Source organism: Zalophus californianus, chromosome 14 (assembly GCF_009762305.2).
Source record: "Zalophus californianus isolate mZalCal1 chromosome 14, mZalCal1.pri.v2, whole genome shotgun sequence".
NCBI lineage: Eukaryota > Metazoa > Chordata > Mammalia > Carnivora > Otariidae > Zalophus > Zalophus californianus.
Genome location: NC_045608.1, coordinates 934,145 through 952,717, shown reverse-complemented (window position 1 = coordinate 952,717; position 18,573 = coordinate 934,145). Strand labels below are relative to the sequence as shown.

The window sequence follows — 18,573 nt, the reverse complement described above, 5'->3', positions numbered from 1 at the left end:
TCAGATTGTGATCTCTGGGTCGTGGGATCGGGCTCCGCGCTGGGCGTGGTGCCTGCTTCAGATTCTTTCCCTCTGCCCCTGCCCCCACTAAAAAAAAAAAAACAGACAAAAGACCCACAGTGAGAAGCTACCACATATATCTGGGAGCGGCTTTAGAAGCAGAAGCATGGCCGTGGCGGACGCCGGCAACGAGGCAGCATGGCTGGAGTCCATGTTGCTGACGGGCTCGCAAACTCTTAGAGTCGCGGGGGAAGTCGGCCACTTCTGATAAATGTACACTTACTGGACAACCTCGCACTTCCACGACGGGTTTTCCCCCAAGGGAAGTAAAAGCATACATCTGCACGAGAAAACGTGAGTGTGCCTAGTGGTTTTATTTATAGTTACTAAGAAAGGAAACAACCCAGAAGGCCTTCCGCGGCCACGTGGACACCATCTAGGACTGCCCAGCTATACAAGAGATTGAGCTGCTGGGCTGAGCAACAGGGTGGGCGACTCTCAGACACACTTGGCCATGATGAGAGTTTCAGGAGGCCTTGTACGCTGCATGATTCTGTTTAATGTGGAAAAGGCAGGGTCATGAGGGCAGGAGACGGGTCCGGTCTGTACCTGGGTCGTGGCGTCTACCTGGCCGTCTGCATTCGTGAGCATTCATAGTCCGTATCCTGAAGGGGGCGGATCGTACTGTGTGTAAATTATACTTTAATGAATCTGGCTTTAAAAATTAGAATATTCCCAGGTAATAACAGCATATATGAGAAGTTTTTCTAGTGTGTGACGTAGGATTATTTTTCTTTATACTTTGCAATAAACCACTTTTGATTCAGTCGTCTTAATACATAACAGCTCTTAGGTAGGCCTGTGATGCTCAAACATTCTCGGTGACCGACACCATTCCTCAGGTGAGAGTGAGATGCCCAAATCATTGCACGTGATGTTTTATTTTGAAAAAGATGCATTTCTGTGTATGATGTTTTTGGAAGATAAAGTAACTCATCCATAATGTATCTTTTGAGTAGCTCTTAAAGACAAGATACTCTAGCTGGTGATGTGGGACTAGAAACTGGACTCAGACACTCAGCCGGCTTCCCCAGGGCTCTTGTAGTCCTGGGGCTGGACTGGGAAAGAGGTCCAGTGACAGGGCGGGCTTGCAGGGCTTCCGAAGGACGGGACGACGTCATCCACACACGGCTCTTTGGTCCTGGGAGGGGTGTGGGCTGTACAAGGCACAGCGAGCAGGTCTGTTTAGGGAGGCATAGACAAATGTGTTAGCAAAGTAGCAGTGGTTCCTGCACCTGCCAGGAGGCTCTGCGCGCCTGTGTGTGCTTGACACCAGGAGATGCCGAGGCTAGCTGGGCGTAGAGTTTGGGTATCCAGCTAAAGAGGATGGCTTTTGTTTGCTAGGCAGCTGGGAGCCCTTGATAGTCTCTGAGTGGATTCAAGCAGAAAAGGGCAGAGTGAAAACCATTTTGGAAATCCAGGAACGGATTTCTGTTTCTGGTAATAAGGTGAGGTTAGTTATGCTACTTTCTTAACCAAACTAAAATTATTGGGTAAGAAAATTTTTAATCTTAAAAGTTTTAAGGAGCTGACAAAAGAATACATAAGGATTAGGGCAAAATCTAAGGGAAGAAACCCAGAGAGAAAAACGGTGCACTGAGGCGGGGTCTGCCCTGGAGCACCTTTTACCTCATCTGGTGGGAGACTCCAGCGCGAGCCTGAGGCTCGAGCTGGGAGCCCCGCAGCTGAGCCCTTGGGGCGGGGCTGAAGCAGAAGGGAAACCCGCCTGCCCTCCATCCACCCTGGCGCTGAGCGGAGGGGACTGACTCCCCCTACAAAGCTGTGGCCACACGTCGGCCTTCTGTCAGTTTGCAGCTAGAGCAGGCAAAGCCTCGGGTGGGCGGTGTTCCCGGGTGGGCGGCCAGAAGCAGGTGCAGGTGCAGGTGCTCTGGAGGAGCTCACCTTCGACCTGGACTCCTTAGAGCCGCCACAAGTGGTTTTCCAGCGTGGTGAGCAGCACAGAGCAGAAAAAACCAAACAGGAGGAAAGAGTGACACCACCCTGCCTCCACTTGGGGTAGTGGAGTCCGTGGGCACAGAACATAAAGCAGCTGTGCTTTTCCATTTTTGTTTACTTCTGAGAAGTCTCCACACCAGTGTGGAGCCCAGCGCAGGGCTCGAACTCACAACCCCAAGACCAGGAGCCGCACGGTCCTCCCACTTGTGTGCCAGGTGCCCTCCTTACGGTTTTCCTAACATTTTTTTTTTTTTTTTGGTCTGGCTGAACTCACTGTAAGAATGCAGCGTGTGACGCACATAACATACTGAGTGTGTGTTTATCGACTGTGTCGTCAGTAAAGCCTCTCCGGCCAACAGTCAGCTGTTAGCGGTTAAGTTCTGGTCAAGAGACTTGTACTAGGATTTCCAATTGTGCAGGGGGTTTGGCGCCTGTAACCCCCACATGGTTCAAGGGTCGACCATAGAGAACTGCTGAAAACGAAAACTATGGTTATCAGAATTGGAAAACATCCCTGGTACTGGGCATCCGTTGACACATCCGTTGAGGAGAGAATTAGTGAACCGGAAGAGAAGTCAGGAGACATTTTCCCGAATGCAGCGCAGGGCGACAGCAGGGGCCGCACGGAAGAGCGCTGTGAGGTCGCGGAGGGCTGACTGGGGCGATGGAGTGTGCGGTTACTGAGTTCAGATGGGGAGGAGGGGCGCAAAGGCAGTGTTGGAAGATGTGAGTTTTCCAGAACTGAGCAGTGACACTGAGCTGTGTATACATCAGTCTCCACTGAGCCCAATCCCGGACAGTGCCAACAGCAGAGAGGTCTGAGAGCAGCCGGGGGGGGCACGGCAGCTTCCTTCTCGGGGGCAGTGAAGCCAGGAGCCTCTGGAACGGCATCTGTGCTGAATGAAAGCAAATCACTGCTGACCCTGCTCCGCCTCTTTTGGAAGTAACTTGAAGAACACGGGTATGTGGGTACAAAGGAACACTTCCAAGCAAACATGGGGCAGGCTAACGACAGGTGGGTCCGTGCGAAAGGACACGCTTGAGGCAGAAGGTCTGAGAAGTGAGCACAGAGGCAGTGACGGTGGACAGTCAAGGTGGAGACTGACCTCACAGCAGCTACAAGGGGCTCCCTGCGGGGCCGACAGCAGGAATGCGCCGCACAGAGTCAGTGGTGTGTAAGACAGCCAAGGGCCCCTATGCGGAGACGCTCTGGACTCTTGTTCAGGAAAAGCGTGAGACCTTGACAAGTACTCATGGCATAATGTTTTTTAAATTATTATTTGAGAAAGAGCGCACGCATACACACGAGAAGAGGGAGCGGCAGGCAGAGGTAGAGGGAGAAGCAGACTCCCCACTGAGTGGGGAGCCCGATGCGGGGCTCAATCCCAGGACTCTGGGACCATGACACCTGAGCTGAAGGCAGATGCTTAACGACTGAGCCACCCAGGCGCCTCTCGTATAATTTTTAGATGAGCCACGAAAAGCGTAAAAAGAGTGTAGCTTCCAAACTTTGGGAGGAAAAGTGAGGTGAGAAAGAAAATGCTGTGAGTGAAAAGCAGGAAAGGCGATTGAAGACACTTGGATCCAGAGGGTTGAATAGAAAGCACAGAGTGCGATGCTGGAGTTAGCTGACCGCGGGAGTAGGGATGCTCAGAAGGGCCGGGGGTGAACCACACAGTCTGGAAGAACGTCCCGGCCGCCCGCATGGAGGGGCCGGCCGAGGCAGGTGGCACGTGCACCAGCCGTCTCGGAGGTGGAACCGGTGGGGTCCACAGTTGGAGTGGGACGGTGCGGCTGTAGCTCTGAGGGTCGGTGTCGGGCGTGGGGGGCAGCGGGGCTGCCCTGAGACGCCACGAGGCCTGTGTAGGCGGGAGAAGGGGCGGTGGCCAAGAGCGGAACCCTACGCTGTGTGTTTAGGGGGCAAGCACAGGTGTCTGCGGCGTAGTCAGAACCTTACGGTGTTCCTGGGGCCCAGACTGCCTTTCTCGTGAGGACAGAGGGGCAGGGCAGCGATTCAGAACGGGAATAGGAGCGTTGCCATCTGAAACGGTTTTCTTCTGTGGTGACTGACCCACTCTGAAGCTCTTCCTTTCCTTGGGTTCAGATGTGCGTGTCCTCTTAGCCGGTGCATGTGGAAGCCTTGAAGGATGGCGCGGAGTAACCTGACGACTTCCCCCGTTGCCTCTTGCAGACCTCTGGAGGCTCTGCTCCTGCCCAGGTGGTCCACACCCAGCCTCGCGCGGTTGGCTCGCCGGCCACGGCCACGTCTGACCTCGTGTCCCTGGCACCGACCCAGGGCGTTCGCGCGGTTACCTCCGTGACAGCCTCGGCCGTGGTCACTACCAGCCTGACCCCAGTGCAGACTCCGACCCGGTCTTTGGTGACTCAGGTGTCCCAAGGTAAAGGCAAGTGTTGTTTCCGGGTGAGGACACGGGCATGCGTCTGTCCTGGGAGGACGGGCAGGCCATGTGCGTGCGCAGCGTGACGGCACCCCCTCTCCCAGCCACAGGGGTGCAGCTGCCCGGGAAGGCTATCACGCCCGCACACTTTCAGCTGCTCCGGCAGCAGCCGCCGCCGCCGCCGCCACCGCCGCCCTCTCAGGTGCAGGTTCCGCAGATCCAGGGCCAGGCCCCGTCGCCGGCACAGATGAAGGCCGTCGGCAAGCTGACCCCGGTGAGTACGTCGTAGGAGACTGCACACCCGCTGTGCAAGGCCCCGTGTGTCACTTACTTGGAAGCACAGGTCTGCTGCTTGTGCTGCCCGTAAACACAGCTTTCCGCACGGTGGTATGTCCGTGGCCGCGTGGCCAGCCTGTTGGCAGTGCTCTGGAGACCTGTCTTCCCACTTGCTGTCTGGTGCCCTGTGCAGTAGCTCAGGCTCCGGAGAAGCAGGCGGCTGCCTGGGTCCATTCCCAGCTGGAGAACATGCCGGCGGGAAGTGTTGCGGACGGTCTCAGAGATGCGGTGCTGGGTACTTGGTTTCTTCATGCGTAGTTCCTTTGCGGGGCTGAGTACTGATCACCCTGTGCATTGGCCATGCAGCTGCGCGTGTAAATGCATTCGTTTTGAAAGGAAGCGCTGTATTCCTGCCAAGACGGAGACGTGCTCTTGCTTGGCATGGAGAAACATGTACTAGAAACAAGACTGTATCTTAGAACTGCAGCTAGTTGCCGGGCCTGCCACAGTAAGTACCTGACCTTGGGCCTGCCCCTTCCCGGTTACGGAGGGACAGGCGGGCATGCTGGAGGGCTGTGGAGCACGCGCAAGCCCTGAGCTGTGGCTTCGCTAGTGCGGCCCCAGGACGTGCGCCACAGAGAGGAAATGCAACCAAGTAAGCCATTGAGCTCCTCTGTCGCACCCGCCCCATTTCAGGGGTGCAGCGGGTGCGCGTGGCTGTGGTTAGCATACTGGACAGCGCAGATCTAGAACACGCCCGTCACCACGGGAGGCTGGGGGATGGCGCTAAATTAGAAAGTTGCTGGGCCCAGCACCCCCCACCCCGACGCCTGCCCCTCTGCCCTCCCTCGGCCTTTTCCTTCTCCCCTTCCTGCTTCTCCACAGGACACGAGGGCCAGCCTGTACCCCTGCACACCCTCCTTCGGCTGCCAGAGCCCCGCTTACCTGCTCGTTTGCCTGTGTCTGAATTCTCCACTCTGCCCCGTCCTGAGTCAATTTCAGAGTCATTGTCATTTTCAGATAGTTACGAGCTACACAGTAGAAGTTTTCTGAAAAGAAAATTGATTTCTTAAAATATTTTTTGGGCTATTTTGACATCTTGTTTTCACTTCTTTTAAAGACTTGGGATTTATTTATCAATTTATTCATTTGCAAACAATTGGAATAAAAAGTTGAGAGGTGTGATACACATCTTATAATTTTAAAAATTCAAGAAGGACCATGATTTTAAGACTTTATAAAAATTTTAGAGCACTACAGGTTTAAGTTGACGTATTTGCGAGTGAGAAAAACCGAGAAATTTTGCTTATGAGTTTACTCATTTGTCAGAATCACTGTTTTCTGGTTATCATCAATGATACGCGAGTTGTTAACAAAGGAACATTTAAAAAATGTCAGCCCTGGAGGATGGTTTGCATATTGTGTGTTACCCACTGTCTACCTTGGTGTTTAATGGATAGTACAAGAGTAACTTAAAACCGAGATTTATAACAAATGGAATGCAGTTAATATTGATGAAAAGCTACTTTATCTGGGTTTTAGGAACATCTGATCAAAATGCAGAAGCAGAAACTGCAGCTGCCCCAGCAGGCCCCCCCACCGCAGGCCCCGCCAGGGCCCCCACAGCCCGCTACACAAGTGCAAGTGCAGGCCCCGCCACCCACGCCGCAGCAGAGCCCCCAGCTGGCCACGGTCACGGCCCCGCGGCCCGGAGCCCTGCTCACGGGCACCACCGTGGCCAACCTCCAGGTGGCCCGGCTCGTAAGTTCCAGTTGATACGTTTGTTTTTCCAAAGCTGTGTCTTTTAACATTTAATTGCACTGTTACTGCTTGCTGAGGACCATGTCAGGTGTGCTGGCGGACCTACTAGTAAAGTAGAAGACGTGCGCTTTCCCCCAAGAGCTTAAGTTGTCCTCGGAGAGGATGAAATACAACCCATGGAGGCACTTAAGTCATCCTGCTTCCCAGGCCCTGAGCATCACAGAGCTCACGGCAGGCTGGGCTGCTGGAGGAGACGGGGGGCACGCTGGGCTACACAGGGAGGGCGAGGTTTCTGTTGGGGACGAGGCCCATGTGGTTGGAGCCGAGGTTACGGGGGGAATGAGACCCGTGTGGGGAGGTGGGCGAGGCCGGAACACCGGGCTCTGGTGTCCCTGGGCTTTGTCGGCACAGACTCTGGAGGTTTCTGAAGAGGAGCAGAATGTCACGGTGAAAATAGTGTCTTGGAAGATCAGTTAAGTTCAACAAACATCCATCGAATGTCCTGTGGGACGGACACTGTCCCATCAGGCACGCCACTGCCCTGCTGGGGGAGCACCCATCCCGGGCCAGGCACCACCCTCGGCTCTGTACCTCTCATGTGGTCAGTGCCCACAGACCGCTGCCGAGGCCGGGGTGGATGTTTTAACATGAACTCCTCTGTGCAGGTGGCAGAAACTGAGGCCCTCAGCTTCAGTAAGTAACTTATCCAAGTCCGATAGCTCGTCACCCACAACTCACATGGTGCTCAGCCCCCGCTTCGCGCGTGCCTCCCCCTGACTTTACGTCGGCGAGAAGTGGGGTAGACGTGGACTAAAACTGGGAAAGCACATGTGATCTCGCCTGTGTTCACAAGAAATGCAAATTCAGAGGAGAAGGGCGGTGACCCCGTGTGCCGGCCAGGGCATGGGGAAGGCACGCTCCACGCAGGACTGGCCAGATGGGTCGGCTTCCGCTCTGGGAGGGCTTCTCGTCACCGAGCTACAGAGTGTGCTCACCATTTACTTAGCGGTCCTGTTTCTGTTCTCACGGAAAGTAGTAGTGGAGTGAGTACAATGTGACGGACGCGCAGTCTTGCTGCTTGAGTCGCGTTAGAGGAGACAGGTCCCCGTTAACTAGGGAGTTTACTGCACAGTGGCGAGCGTCCCCACATTGGGGTAGTACGTGACTTTGGAAAGGATTTGTTGTAAAAGGCAGACAAACAGACTACAAAGTACTTGTAAGTTGGCCCGTTTTGCACACTTCCACAGCAAGCCACGCAGGTAAGAACAGCGTCTGATAGGCCGAATATTGGCTTTCACGTTCAGATGTGGGTAGTGTTAGGGCTAGGGGTGCTTTTTACTTCTTTATGTTTTCTCAGGTAGTCTGAGTGCTTGTGCAGGTAAGACACATCTGTGGTCCTTTCTGAAGATGTCACTTCAGGGAACGAGCGCTTGGGGGCAGTGTGGAGACCGAGTAGCCGGAGGCGTGTCCGCAGGCGGGCTCTCTGGGAAGGGGGGGGGGGGGGGTGGTGGGCCGACCTACCGTAGCCGCAGGCGTGGGAGAGGAGGGTCTACAGGAGTCGGGGCAGGATGGGGCTCCCCTGAGGTTCAGGAGCCGGAAGGAGGAGAAGCAGAGACCGGTGCCACGTGGCAGGGCCTGAACCCCAGAGTGAGTGAGCAGCTGTGGGTCCCTGCATTGGTCGGTGATGGGGTAGGAAGCATAGAGCTGCAGCCCTCAGTGAAATGTGTCCCTTCAGCTGACAGCCACTTGTCACCTTTGTGGATCTGTAAATTTCTCACCACTTGACCTTTTGTGGGGAAATGTTTGCAAAGACACATGGTATCCCGAATATCTCTGGACTCTCCCGTTATTTTCACTGTTTAGACCCGGGTTCCCCCTTCGCAGCTGCAGGCGCAAGGGCAGATGCAGGCTCAGGCGCCCCAGCCCGCTCAGGTGGCGCTGGCGAAGCCTCCCGTGGTGTCCGTGCCCGCGGCCGTGGTCTCCTCGCCAGGTGTGACGACCCTGCCCATGAGTGTCGCCGGGATCAGCGTGGCCATCGGGCAGCCGCAGAAGGCCGCAGGTACCTCACGGGCAGCGCCCTCCCTCCAGCCCTTGTCCTGCCGAGGGCCTCAAGCGGGGCTGACGGGTCTTCTGGCTTCTGTGCGGACACCCGTTTCGAGTGTGTCAGGGCACCGTCTGGCCAGCGTGCCTCTCAGAGGCGTCCAAGTATGAGTTTCAGCCCTTGACCTCACCTGTTACCGTTCAGAACTTTGCACCTTTATTGGGATGTCGTTGTGGGCTCACGAACATTTTAAGTGTAGCTGTGGGGCGGCTGTTCTGTGTTGGCCCAGTTCAGCATGGGGTGTTCTGTATGAAAGCGGTCAGTGGGGACACCTCGGTGGCTCGGGGAGTTGGAGGGAGCTTCAGGGAGGTCGTGGGGCCCCTGTGCCGCTGAGCACTGTGACTGAAGCCTTGGCTGCATTCACAGGACAGACCGTCGTGGCCCAGCCCGTGCATGTCCAGCAGCTGCTGAAGCTCAAGCAGCAGGCCGTGCAGCAACAGAAGGCCATCCAGCCACAGGCTGCCCCGGGCCCAGCGGCCGTCCAGCAGAAGGTATCGGCTTTCTGCAGGGGACTCTCCCGTCGTCCTGTCTGGACGCTGGGCACAGGGTGCACGGACGACAGGAGTGCCCCGCGCGGACCTTGCCTCGCTGCCCGGCAGCCACGTGCACAGAAGACCTGTGCTCAGAGGTCTCGGGGTGGGAGCTGCGATGAGGCCCTGCAGGGAGAAGGTGATGACGGGAGCCTGTGGGGAACCGTGGAGCCGGCTGTGGAATCGCATGGCTGGGAAGGGGCCACAGGGGCCCAGGGTGCAGGTGTGGCTCACTGTGCGTGACTACCTGGGCTCCTGGTGTGCAGAGGGGTTGGGACCTGGCCAGGAGCCAGGCGGGGACCACGTCCTTGCCCCTGTGTTTGCCTCTGGGGGAGGGACCTGATGTGAAGGAGTCCTGTCAGCGTCTTCACCGACTTAGACGTTTGAGAGTCGCTCTGAGCTGATGCAGGTGCCCAGGCTGAGCCGTCCGTAGGCCGGTGTGTTGAGGCCATGCCCCGTGCAGGCACTGCACTGACCTGCTCTGTGTGCTTCCTGTTAGTGTGCAGCCCAGGGTGCAGATGATGATGTTTTGGTGCTTCACTGGGCATTGTTCCTGCTGCTTTCTGAGCTGGAGCTAGAATACACAGCCCGAGGGCGGGGCAGCTGGAGCTCCCCGCGTGGGCTGACAGCTCTGCGGGCACCTGGAGCCAGGGTTCGGAGCAGGGCCGCACGTTACTTTGAGGAAACTGAGGCTCAGAGAGAGGAAGCGACTTGCCCGGAGTTGCGGAACTGATCACCGGGTGCGGGGCCCTGCACGAGTCCTGCTCCTCTGCTGGGCAGCTCTTCCCGGAGCGTCGCTGCTCCCACTGGCAGGAGCCCAGCTCTGATCTGGTCGGGGCTGAGATGCTGCCTGTCCAGGTGCCGCTGTGGTTTGTGGGGACAGCAGAGCAGAGTCGGAAGTCGAGCGGTCCTCGGCAGCCTTGGGTGAGGTGACGAGCTAGGAGGGCACGGCAGCAGGGAGGGGCCGCACCGGCTGGGCGTCTCCCAGGGGCACCGGGCTGTCGGTGGAGCGGCGCGAGAGGGGCCCCAGGGAAGAGCTGCCCCGGCAGCAGCCCACCGTGCCGGGTGCGTGCCCTTCGACAGCCTCCTCTGCCATCTGGGGAGAGCCGGGGCCTGGAAGCAGGGTTGTCTGCTCTGAGGGGAGAGAGCACACCTGCCTCCGGGCGCCGTCTGCTGCCCGCTGCTGGACAGTTCCGGGAGGGGCGCCACTCAGTCACCTCCCCAGTCCGCTCCCGCCATCCCTGGGCCGAGCTGCTCAGGCCTGGGCCCCGCTGGAGGCACTGATGGCGGGAGGACCAGGGCCCCCGCAGTTGGGCCTGGGTAACCGAGTAGGCTGGGCTGGCCGCTGAGCGAGAGGTGGTTGTAGCCTTGGTCTGATGTTCTCATGAGTTGAAAGAAAAGTTCTGAGACATTGGAGAAATGTTTGTGTGCAGCCGAGGCTTTGTAAACCACAGACTGTGTGTGTGCACGGTCTTCTGAGCAGGATTCACATTGTTCTGGCAGAGAAAACTTAGAAATTAATCAGGCAAAGATCGTGCATATAGCTTTGTTATTCCTTGTGCTAAATACTTTATTTTTTTTGTTATTTTTTTAAGATCTTACTTATTTGACAAAGAGGTAGGGAGAGAGGGAACACAAGCAGGGGGAGTGGGAGAGGGAGAAGCAGGCTTCCCGCTGAGCAGGGAGCCCAATGTGGGGCTCGATCCCAGGACCCCGGGACCATGACCTGAGCCAAAGGGAGACGCTTAACGAGTGAGCCACCCAGGCGCCCGTGTGCTAAATATTTTAGAGTATGTTCTCAAACCTTCAAATTAGATTCAGGAAAAAGCGTATGTGCATGTGTTTTTTGTCGCGGTCAAGTTTACTCACATGATGAGCACACAGAGGATGTAAAGACAAACTCCGGCCTGGTCTCTGAGGGGACTTCTGGACAGAGGAGGCTGGGCATGCCGGCCGGGCAGCTGCAGGACTGGGCGGAAGGCAGGCAGTGCTGGGGGCGTGGGGTGGTCGTGCTGTGGCTGTTGGGGCACCGGGGGCCCACGGGGAGGCCCTGATGTTCTGAGGAGAGGACACAGCCTCGCCTGGCTCTAACGTGGGGCGGTCTCTCTTCCTTCATTCAGATCACCGCACAGCAGATTGCTGCTCAGGGCCAACCACAGAAGGTCACCTATGCCACCCAGCCAGCCCTTAAAACCCAGTTCCTTACCACACCCATCTCCCAGGCCCAGAAACTGGCTGGGACCCAGCAGGTGCAGACCCAGATCCAGGTGAGCATGAGTGAGCACAAGGTGGCTCACAGGACAACAGGTGCCCAGGAAAGTGAGTGGTCAACGTACAGGGTCCAGAGAATAAGGAAACCAGCAACCTGTTACAGAGTGTCAGGGGCCCTCCTCTGCTCCTCAGGCCCCCTGACGCTGCTCGCTGACTTTGCCGCCTCTGGGGTCAGGGAGTGTGGCTTGGGTGCCATGCCGAGGTCACGCTCCGGGGGTGGTTCTTCACATCTCGGGGGGTTCCTCCCAGAGTCAGTGAGTCAGCACTCTCCATTGCTCTGCTGCCGATGGCCGAAGGGGCTGCTCCTGGCCTGTGGCTGCTTACGGAGGGTGGAGGGAGCAGCGGGGGACCGAGCTCAGCAGCAGTGTGACGGCTTCTGTGTGTGGGCGCCGCATGTGGCTGCCTGGGGTCGGGAAGCCGCGCTGTGGGCGTGTGCACGTCTGTCAGGCTTCTGCAGCAGTCCCAGCCCCGCAAGCCTCCGCTCAACCTCGCTCTGCTCCTGCGTCTCTGCCGTTCGTGACTCTGTTAACAAGGGCCCCCCTTCTGCCGAGTGCCGGCTACCTGTCAACCCGGCACTGTTCCCTTTCTGCTGTGAGCCTTCAGGTGTCCAACCTGTTCGTGGCTCATCTTCGCATTTAACTGTATGGTGTCTTTGCAGGAACAGTTCTTAGTTTTAACGCGTTGGAATTTATCAGTTTTTCTGTTTCTGAACAGCACCTTGTGTATCTTTTTTTTTTTTTAAGATTTTATTTATTTATTGACAGAGAGAGAGAGAGCAAGAAACAGAGTACAAGCAGGGGGAGATGCAGGCAGAGGGAGAGGGAGAAGCAGGCTTTCCGCTGAGCAGGGAGCCTGATGTGGGGCTCGATCCTGGGACCCTGGGATCACGACCTGAGCCGAAGGCAGACGCTTAACGACTGAGCCACCCAGGCGCCCCGCCTTGTGTGTCTTAAGAGATTCTTCCCAGAGGTCGTGATGTTACTTTTCCGTGGTATCTTCTGAAACCTTGTATTTTTTCTTTTACACTGAGGTTTCTGACCTTCCTGGAATGGGCTTTTCCAGACAATATAAAACTGGGAATTCAATTTAATTTTCCCATTAGAAGATCCTGTTGTTTTCAGCACCACTTTCCTTCTGATCCATAGTGCGACACTGGCGTAAATCGTGTGTGTCCGTCCCTCTGGCCGTGCAGTGAGCCTCGGCTCCTGGGGAGCAGACCCTGCCTCCTGTCGGGAACATCCTGCTGTCTGTGGTGCTCCTCACTTCCCTGTTAGTTTCAAGTCAGTGTGTTAAGTTCACACAGCACGAGCAGAACTGTTGGGACTCTTACGATCGTGTGCGCGCGTGCTTGTAGCGGGGGTGTGGAGCTGCATTCACTCTAGAGGACGCTGAGGGGAAAGCGATGTCTTTACTGTCTTGACTACAGACTCACCCACACGATGCGTCTTCTGCTGCCTGGCCCCTTCAATGCCCTTTAACTAGGTTTTCTGAATTTTTTCCAGGAAGGTCTTATCACTTGGATTGGATTTGTTCCTAAGTAATTAGTGTTTTCTGATGCTTCTGTAATCATGTGTTTCTGAGTTTCTGTTTTCCATCTGTGCCTTTCTCTTTGCACCTTGACTTTTGAGTCCGGGCTGCCTTGGTCGAGCCCTGTTCTTTGGACAGTTCATCTATGGCCTCTGGTGCTTCCTTTGCCCCCAGGCAGGTGGCCTGCGCCGAGTGGTGGCCAGCGTCTTCCTCTTCCCCTGCCCGTTTCTTCCTGCTTTGCTGTGCTGGCGAAGCCCACAGCCTCCCTGGCGGTGGTACATATGAAAGCTTAGCTGTATCGCTGTTAATGTGATCGTTTTGCAAGGTCTGATTTTTGAAGTCATCCTTCAGTAGAGTAAAAAGAAAATTCCCTTCTTCACCTAGTTTGCTGGAAGATTTTGTTCTTTTTTATGGTGGTTTTTGTCTCCCCCGGTGTCGAGCCCTTTGTCTGTCTCTGGGCCGATGACCCCAGGTTCACAGCTGCAGCTGATGGCTAGCCCCGTTGCAGACTCTCAGTCCTGGCCGCCTCTGGACAGGTCCCCAAAGCTGTGTGACCTCTCGGGTGCCTCAGCCCGCACCTGTGTGCACCCGAACTTCTCCAGCTCGAGGGCAGTGGTGCTGTCCTCCCTGACTGAGGCCTCCCTTGGGCCAGACCCTCCGGGTGATGGACACAGCTGCAGGGCCAGCGGGCGGCCCTGCTCTAGCTCCTCGCTGACAGTGGGTTTGAACTTGGCCTCTCGTCTGCTGCACCCTGTGTGACCCTGAGCATCTCGCGCTCTCGGGGTGAAAGCTGCCATCGCGCCTCGGCTCCTCGCTCTGGGTTCCCACCTCTGCTTAGCTTTGGAACTGGGAGTTCTCCACAGGTGGCGGTGCTGCTGGCCTGCTGTGTGCAGGGGGGCCTGCTGCAGCTCAGCGAGTCTTGCTTTCCTGCCAGGGCTGAGAGCATTCAGGCTCTCTCTGTCTTAGCAGATACCTGTTTACAACTCTGACTTTAGTTACGGTGAACTAGGAAGTGCTCTCCGGTGATCTCAGGTTTTACGGTGAGAACTCACACTGACTTGGAGCCGGTCGTTTACAAGCATGTTGCGTCGTTTCGGCTTTCCTCTACAATTGTCCTGGACACACTCACTTTCATCCCCGTTCTACCAGTTAGACACCCAGGCGAGGGTGTCCCGGCCCCCAGCAGCTGCCTCCTCAGGAGCCTGTTCTCCTGCAGAACCGACACCCCGACAGGGTGGATGCAAGTGGCCCGAATTGTCTCCCTGCACCGAGGCAGACACGTACGCATGGGATGACGTGTTTGCAAAAGGCAGGCAGGGTGGAAAGTTTATCAGGAATGAGAGCTCAGCCACAATTGAGGAAAATATAGCAAGATGGTATGATAACTACTTTAAAATATCGGGCACCTCATCTCATCCCTCCCGGAGCAGCGCCCAGACTTGAAGAAGGGACTCTCGTGAGCACTCTGTCCTTAGTTTAGTTCTCTTACAGAAACTTGGAATGGTTCTTGGTAAAAACACTGTGACTGAGGGGTGAGAACAGGTAACTTGCTAGTCCCAGCTGCCTGCAGAACAGGAAGGCGGGCGTTACTCTGCAGGAGGTGGGATGGGTGGCTCCCGGCCAGCAAACGGAGAATCACTCTTGGGTGGCATCTGGCCCCCGATCTGTTTTTGCTTTTGCATTAAGAACTGAGAAGGAAAGAGGGGGAAGAATCTTCTTGTGCACACATTCGTTTGAATTCTACATTTGGCTTTTTTTGTTTTGTTTTGTCAAAGGTTGCCAAACTCCCTCAAGTTGTCCAACAGCAGACACCCGTGCCCAGCATCCAGCAGGTCGCCTCTGCTTCGCAGCAGGTAGGACCTGCAGACATACAGCCCCCCGGGGAGTCTCACACGGACTTTGCAGTAACCTTCACGTTTCCCGTTAGGGGAGTTCTTGGTTTTCACTCGGAGAAAGTAGAATGTCAACTATCAGAGAATCACTTTTGATGTTGATAATTCAGAAAAGATTAATTTGGGGGACAACACTTAATCCTTAGGCTAGCAGGACACAAACTGAGGAGCCAGTTCAAACTCAGTGTCATGTGTACGAAGGGAGCCCGTCCATCTATGGGATCATTCCTTCAGCCAGCAATTTCAGATGCGTCCTCCAAGCTGAAGCCCGTACCTTAGTTTTAGGGAAACACAGAAAACACAGTCTGCTGGCAGCGACCTTGGTCCTGGAAGTGTCAGTACTACTGGGGACAGCAGTGACCATTGTCACTGAACTGGCAGGCTCCTGCCTTTGTATTTATTGCTGCAAAGTGTGGCCGTGTAAAGCAGCGCTTTAACAAAACACTGTTTTATTCAAAATCACATGGCGTGTAGATGTCAGGGAACCAAATAGCACTAAAAGCTGAATGCCGCCACCAGGCCCCAGCTGTCAGCCTTTTCCCGAAAACAACAGTGATTTCGTTCAGGGGCTCTTTCCTTCTTCCGTGTGGTCGGGAACCAGAGGTCATACTGTGATGCGTCACGAAGTTCTCACATTTCACAAAAGCATTTGTGCTGACAAGGTTCCTAAAACCCCCTCCCCATCCCCAGGAACGTTTAATTGGCTGTGTCACTAGATCTGTGTTTTCTAACTGTTCTGGCCCAGGCTTCCCCGCAGACTGTGACCCTGACCCAGGCAACGGCGGCCGGGCAGCAGGTGCAGATGATCCCCACGGTGACGGCGACGGCGCAGGTGGTGCAACAGAAGCTCATGCCGCAGCAGGTGGTGCCGACCGCAGCGAGCCAGCTGCAGAGCCCCGGCGTCCCCAACCCCGCCCAGGTGCCGGCCAGCTCTGACAGCCCCAGCCAGCAGCCCAAGCTCCAGATGAGGGTCCCTGCTGTCAGGCTGAAGACGCCCACCAAGCCTCCGTGCCCCTAGTCGCAGCAGCGGGGCGGCCTCAGGGCCACCGTGCTCTCCACCACCTAGCCAGGAGCGGGTAGAGTTTATCTATTGTGGAACCGTGGCACAGTGTCGTTTGTTCAGCACTGGGGAAGTTACAGTGGAAACAAAGTAGCGTGTCATCATTTTATCACCCTGCCTCCAACACCGCGGGGGTGGCAAGCCGCATTATGTGCCCCCGTTTCCATATCAGGTGACCGGGGAGGAAGTGCTGGTGGCAGCTTCAGCTTTCCGTCTCTCCTGCAGAGCGGTAGTGCTGGGTCTTGAAAGCCATGTGGACTCTGTGTTTGTGTGCAGTGTTCTGCACATGGCCACGTGGAGTGTGCAGCGAGTCATAAAGTAGACTTCCTGAAGCTAAAACGTGGTCTTGGACAGCATCCGCCTCTGCTCGGTTCCGTATCCCTAACTGAACACTCGTTCTGGTCCTTGGAGAGGAGAGAGGCCGGCTGAGGGAGAGCATCTCAGGTCCGAGGAAGCCAGCGTGGTTTCTTCTTTCCCTCCTAAGTGGGATTTCCAGGCACATTGATGACCTGCTCCCGGCTCTGGTGAAGGGTTACCATTCCCCAATTGAGTTTTCATTCCAAAGAGCAGCCAGTGGGGCTGCCCCCGGGCCCTCCCCTTGGTGTGCGGGTTGTCCACCCCAGCACATCCAGGATACTCTCCCACCTTGCAGATGAAGCTCACGTTCGAACGTAGCACACTGAAGCAGGCCCAGACTGCTGTGCAGGTGTCGTTATGCGGCAGAGGTCACTGCTGTGTGAGGGGGTCGGGGGGTGCCTGTCCCCGCCCCCTCGCACTCCTGCCCAGCCCAGGTGGGATCTGCTGACGGTAGAGAAGCCCCGTGGACCGAGCGCAGGTGTCACGTACAGAAACGGGTGTCGTGAGCCCTTCATCGTGGGCTGGTAATGCCAGACTTTTGTTTCTCGCGATGCCGGGGTCTTGCATGGGAGCAGACGCACTCCCTCGTGGTTCCGGGTAAAGCGGAGAACCTTCTGTGCAGTATTTGGGGGTGTGGTTGAGGGACAAAGAGGAGGCCCCGTGTTTGCTTCTGTTTTATTTTTTTACTACGGCAAGCTAGTAGAAGTGTTTGCGGTGGGCTTGGTTGGCCGATGATGTCTGTTTTCCTGGACGCTTTCGCCCAGGCCAGTGCGCGTGCCGGCTGACCCCTCTGCTCTGGCTCTGTGGCTCTGTTCTGTTACTGGGCCCAGAAAATCAGGTCGTGTCGGGTCTGTGTGGGCATTCTGAGAGATTCTCACTCTTCATTTTCTCCGTCCTTCCTCATGTACCACTTGAAGTGACACGAAGGAACGTGGACCGTAGTTTTGCTTTCCCATCGATTTGTGTGGACAGGAACATGGCGGCATTTACCGAAGCAGCTAGGCAGCCCATTATTGAGCTCTGGGTGAGAAATTTGGAGAAAAGTAAAAATCAAGTGTTGAAAACGTGGAAGGGACTGAACGTTTTAGTTCACTTGAATACAGGGAAGCAGTCCTGTGGTCTGTGTTCTTGCACCCACACTGGCTGGTTCTGGCGTGGCCAGAGCTACCGGGAGAGGACACAGCGTGCAGGGGGCTCCTGCTCTCTTACCCCAGACGTGCCGAGCTACAGTGTGTTTCAGCTTCTTGGGATTTGTGCGCCCAGTTCATCTGCCCCTTGCTCTTCCTGAGGCGCCGGCAAGTGGCTCGGGGAGGAAGAGGCCCCGGCCACACCTGCTGTGTGGCGCACCCTGCTCGGGGCTGCCCGGACGGAACAGCGGGAGAGTGCAGAGCATCTCTCAGAACTGAGCTGGGGCCGTGGGGCCCCTACCTTCCTTAGTGCACCAGTGAGAGTCCCTCGTGGGCGAGGGCGCGTCCCTCGCTGGCTCCTGACGCAGAACACAGAGCAGACGGTTGCCTTTCGTCCTACTTAGTCGCGCCAGCGGCCTCACCAGCTTCAGTAGTTGCTCCAGGAAACATCCTCCTCCCGTGCGTGGTTTTCTCGGTCTTCTGTTGTCAAGGGTACACTGTCCACGTTTCTGAGCTCAGTACAAGCGCGGGGGTGGTTCTGTCTGCGGACTCCTGCATTGCCCGAGGACTGGCGTTCTGGCCAGGACAGCGCGCCACGCCCGGAAGTCACGCCCGCCGCCGGAACGCTGTCCGAGCCGTCCTTCTGCACTGACAGCCGCCGGCTCTAAGGCCAGGCTGTTTTCCCGGAAGCCGGGCCTGCGCCTGTTCCCGCGTGGTGCCTCCCGAGGCGGGGCTCGCCTGTGTGCAGGCCTCACCGCTTTCTGTTCCCTGTGTAACCACACAGCTGTTGCGTTTAAAATATAAAGGAAGAAGACTGAAATTGTAAATACTTTGTAAACATACCCATTTGTACTTGAACAGTAGGGTTTTAAAAAGGGCACTGATATCCCGCCAAACAAAAGGTATAATAAAATGACCTTTTTCTATGCTTTCTTGTTTTTGCTTTCATAGAAAACTGGTATTCAAGTTAAAGTAAGATGCTAGTTGTGTTTCTTTGATTTGTGTGAAGAAAACACAAAGGGAAAACACGCAGGGTTGAGGCAGGGACCCCCACGCCATAGAAGGAGTGGAGCATGCTGGGTGGTTCTCAGGGAAAGCTGCTCTCTCCCTGAGGAGTTGGCCTTCGTGCTCCAGAGACACGTGTGGAGGAGCACCTGGTACGCCGCCGCCGCCACTCTGTCCTCGTGTGACCTGCCGCCCACAGGCACCCCGTCTGGTGGAGGGCCGGGTGCAGCTCCGCACGCGCTCCACCCAGC

The 18,573-nt window shown here is 56.1% G+C and overlaps 1 protein-coding gene across 11 annotated transcripts in view; it reads left to right on the top strand.

The window, feature by feature from the left end:
- The window catches only part of EP400 (E1A binding protein p400), a 98,429-nt gene extending 80,186 nt beyond the window's left edge, over positions 1-18,243 (top strand). For 5 of the 11 annotated variants that reach the window (XM_027575725.2, XM_027575723.2, XM_027575729.2 and 2 more), the window contains 8 exons: positions 4,208-4,415; positions 4,520-4,689; positions 6,234-6,452; positions 8,316-8,511; positions 8,920-9,044; positions 11,204-11,350; positions 14,657-14,734; positions 15,519-18,243. In XM_027575725.2, the coding sequence (XP_027431526.1) occupies positions 4,208-4,415; positions 4,520-4,689; positions 6,234-6,452; positions 8,316-8,511; positions 8,920-9,044; positions 11,204-11,350; positions 14,657-14,734; positions 15,519-15,791 (1,416 nt within the window). In that variant the 3' untranslated portion in view covers positions 15,792-18,243. The remainder of the gene's footprint in view (positions 1-4,207; positions 4,416-4,519; positions 4,690-6,233; positions 6,453-8,315; positions 8,512-8,919; positions 9,045-11,203; positions 11,351-14,656; positions 14,735-15,518) is intronic. The other 6 variants (XM_027575722.2, XM_027575719.2, XM_027575720.2 and 3 more) reach the window with 2 other exon arrangements.
- The last annotated feature ends 330 nt before the right edge of the window (positions 18,244-18,573 follow it).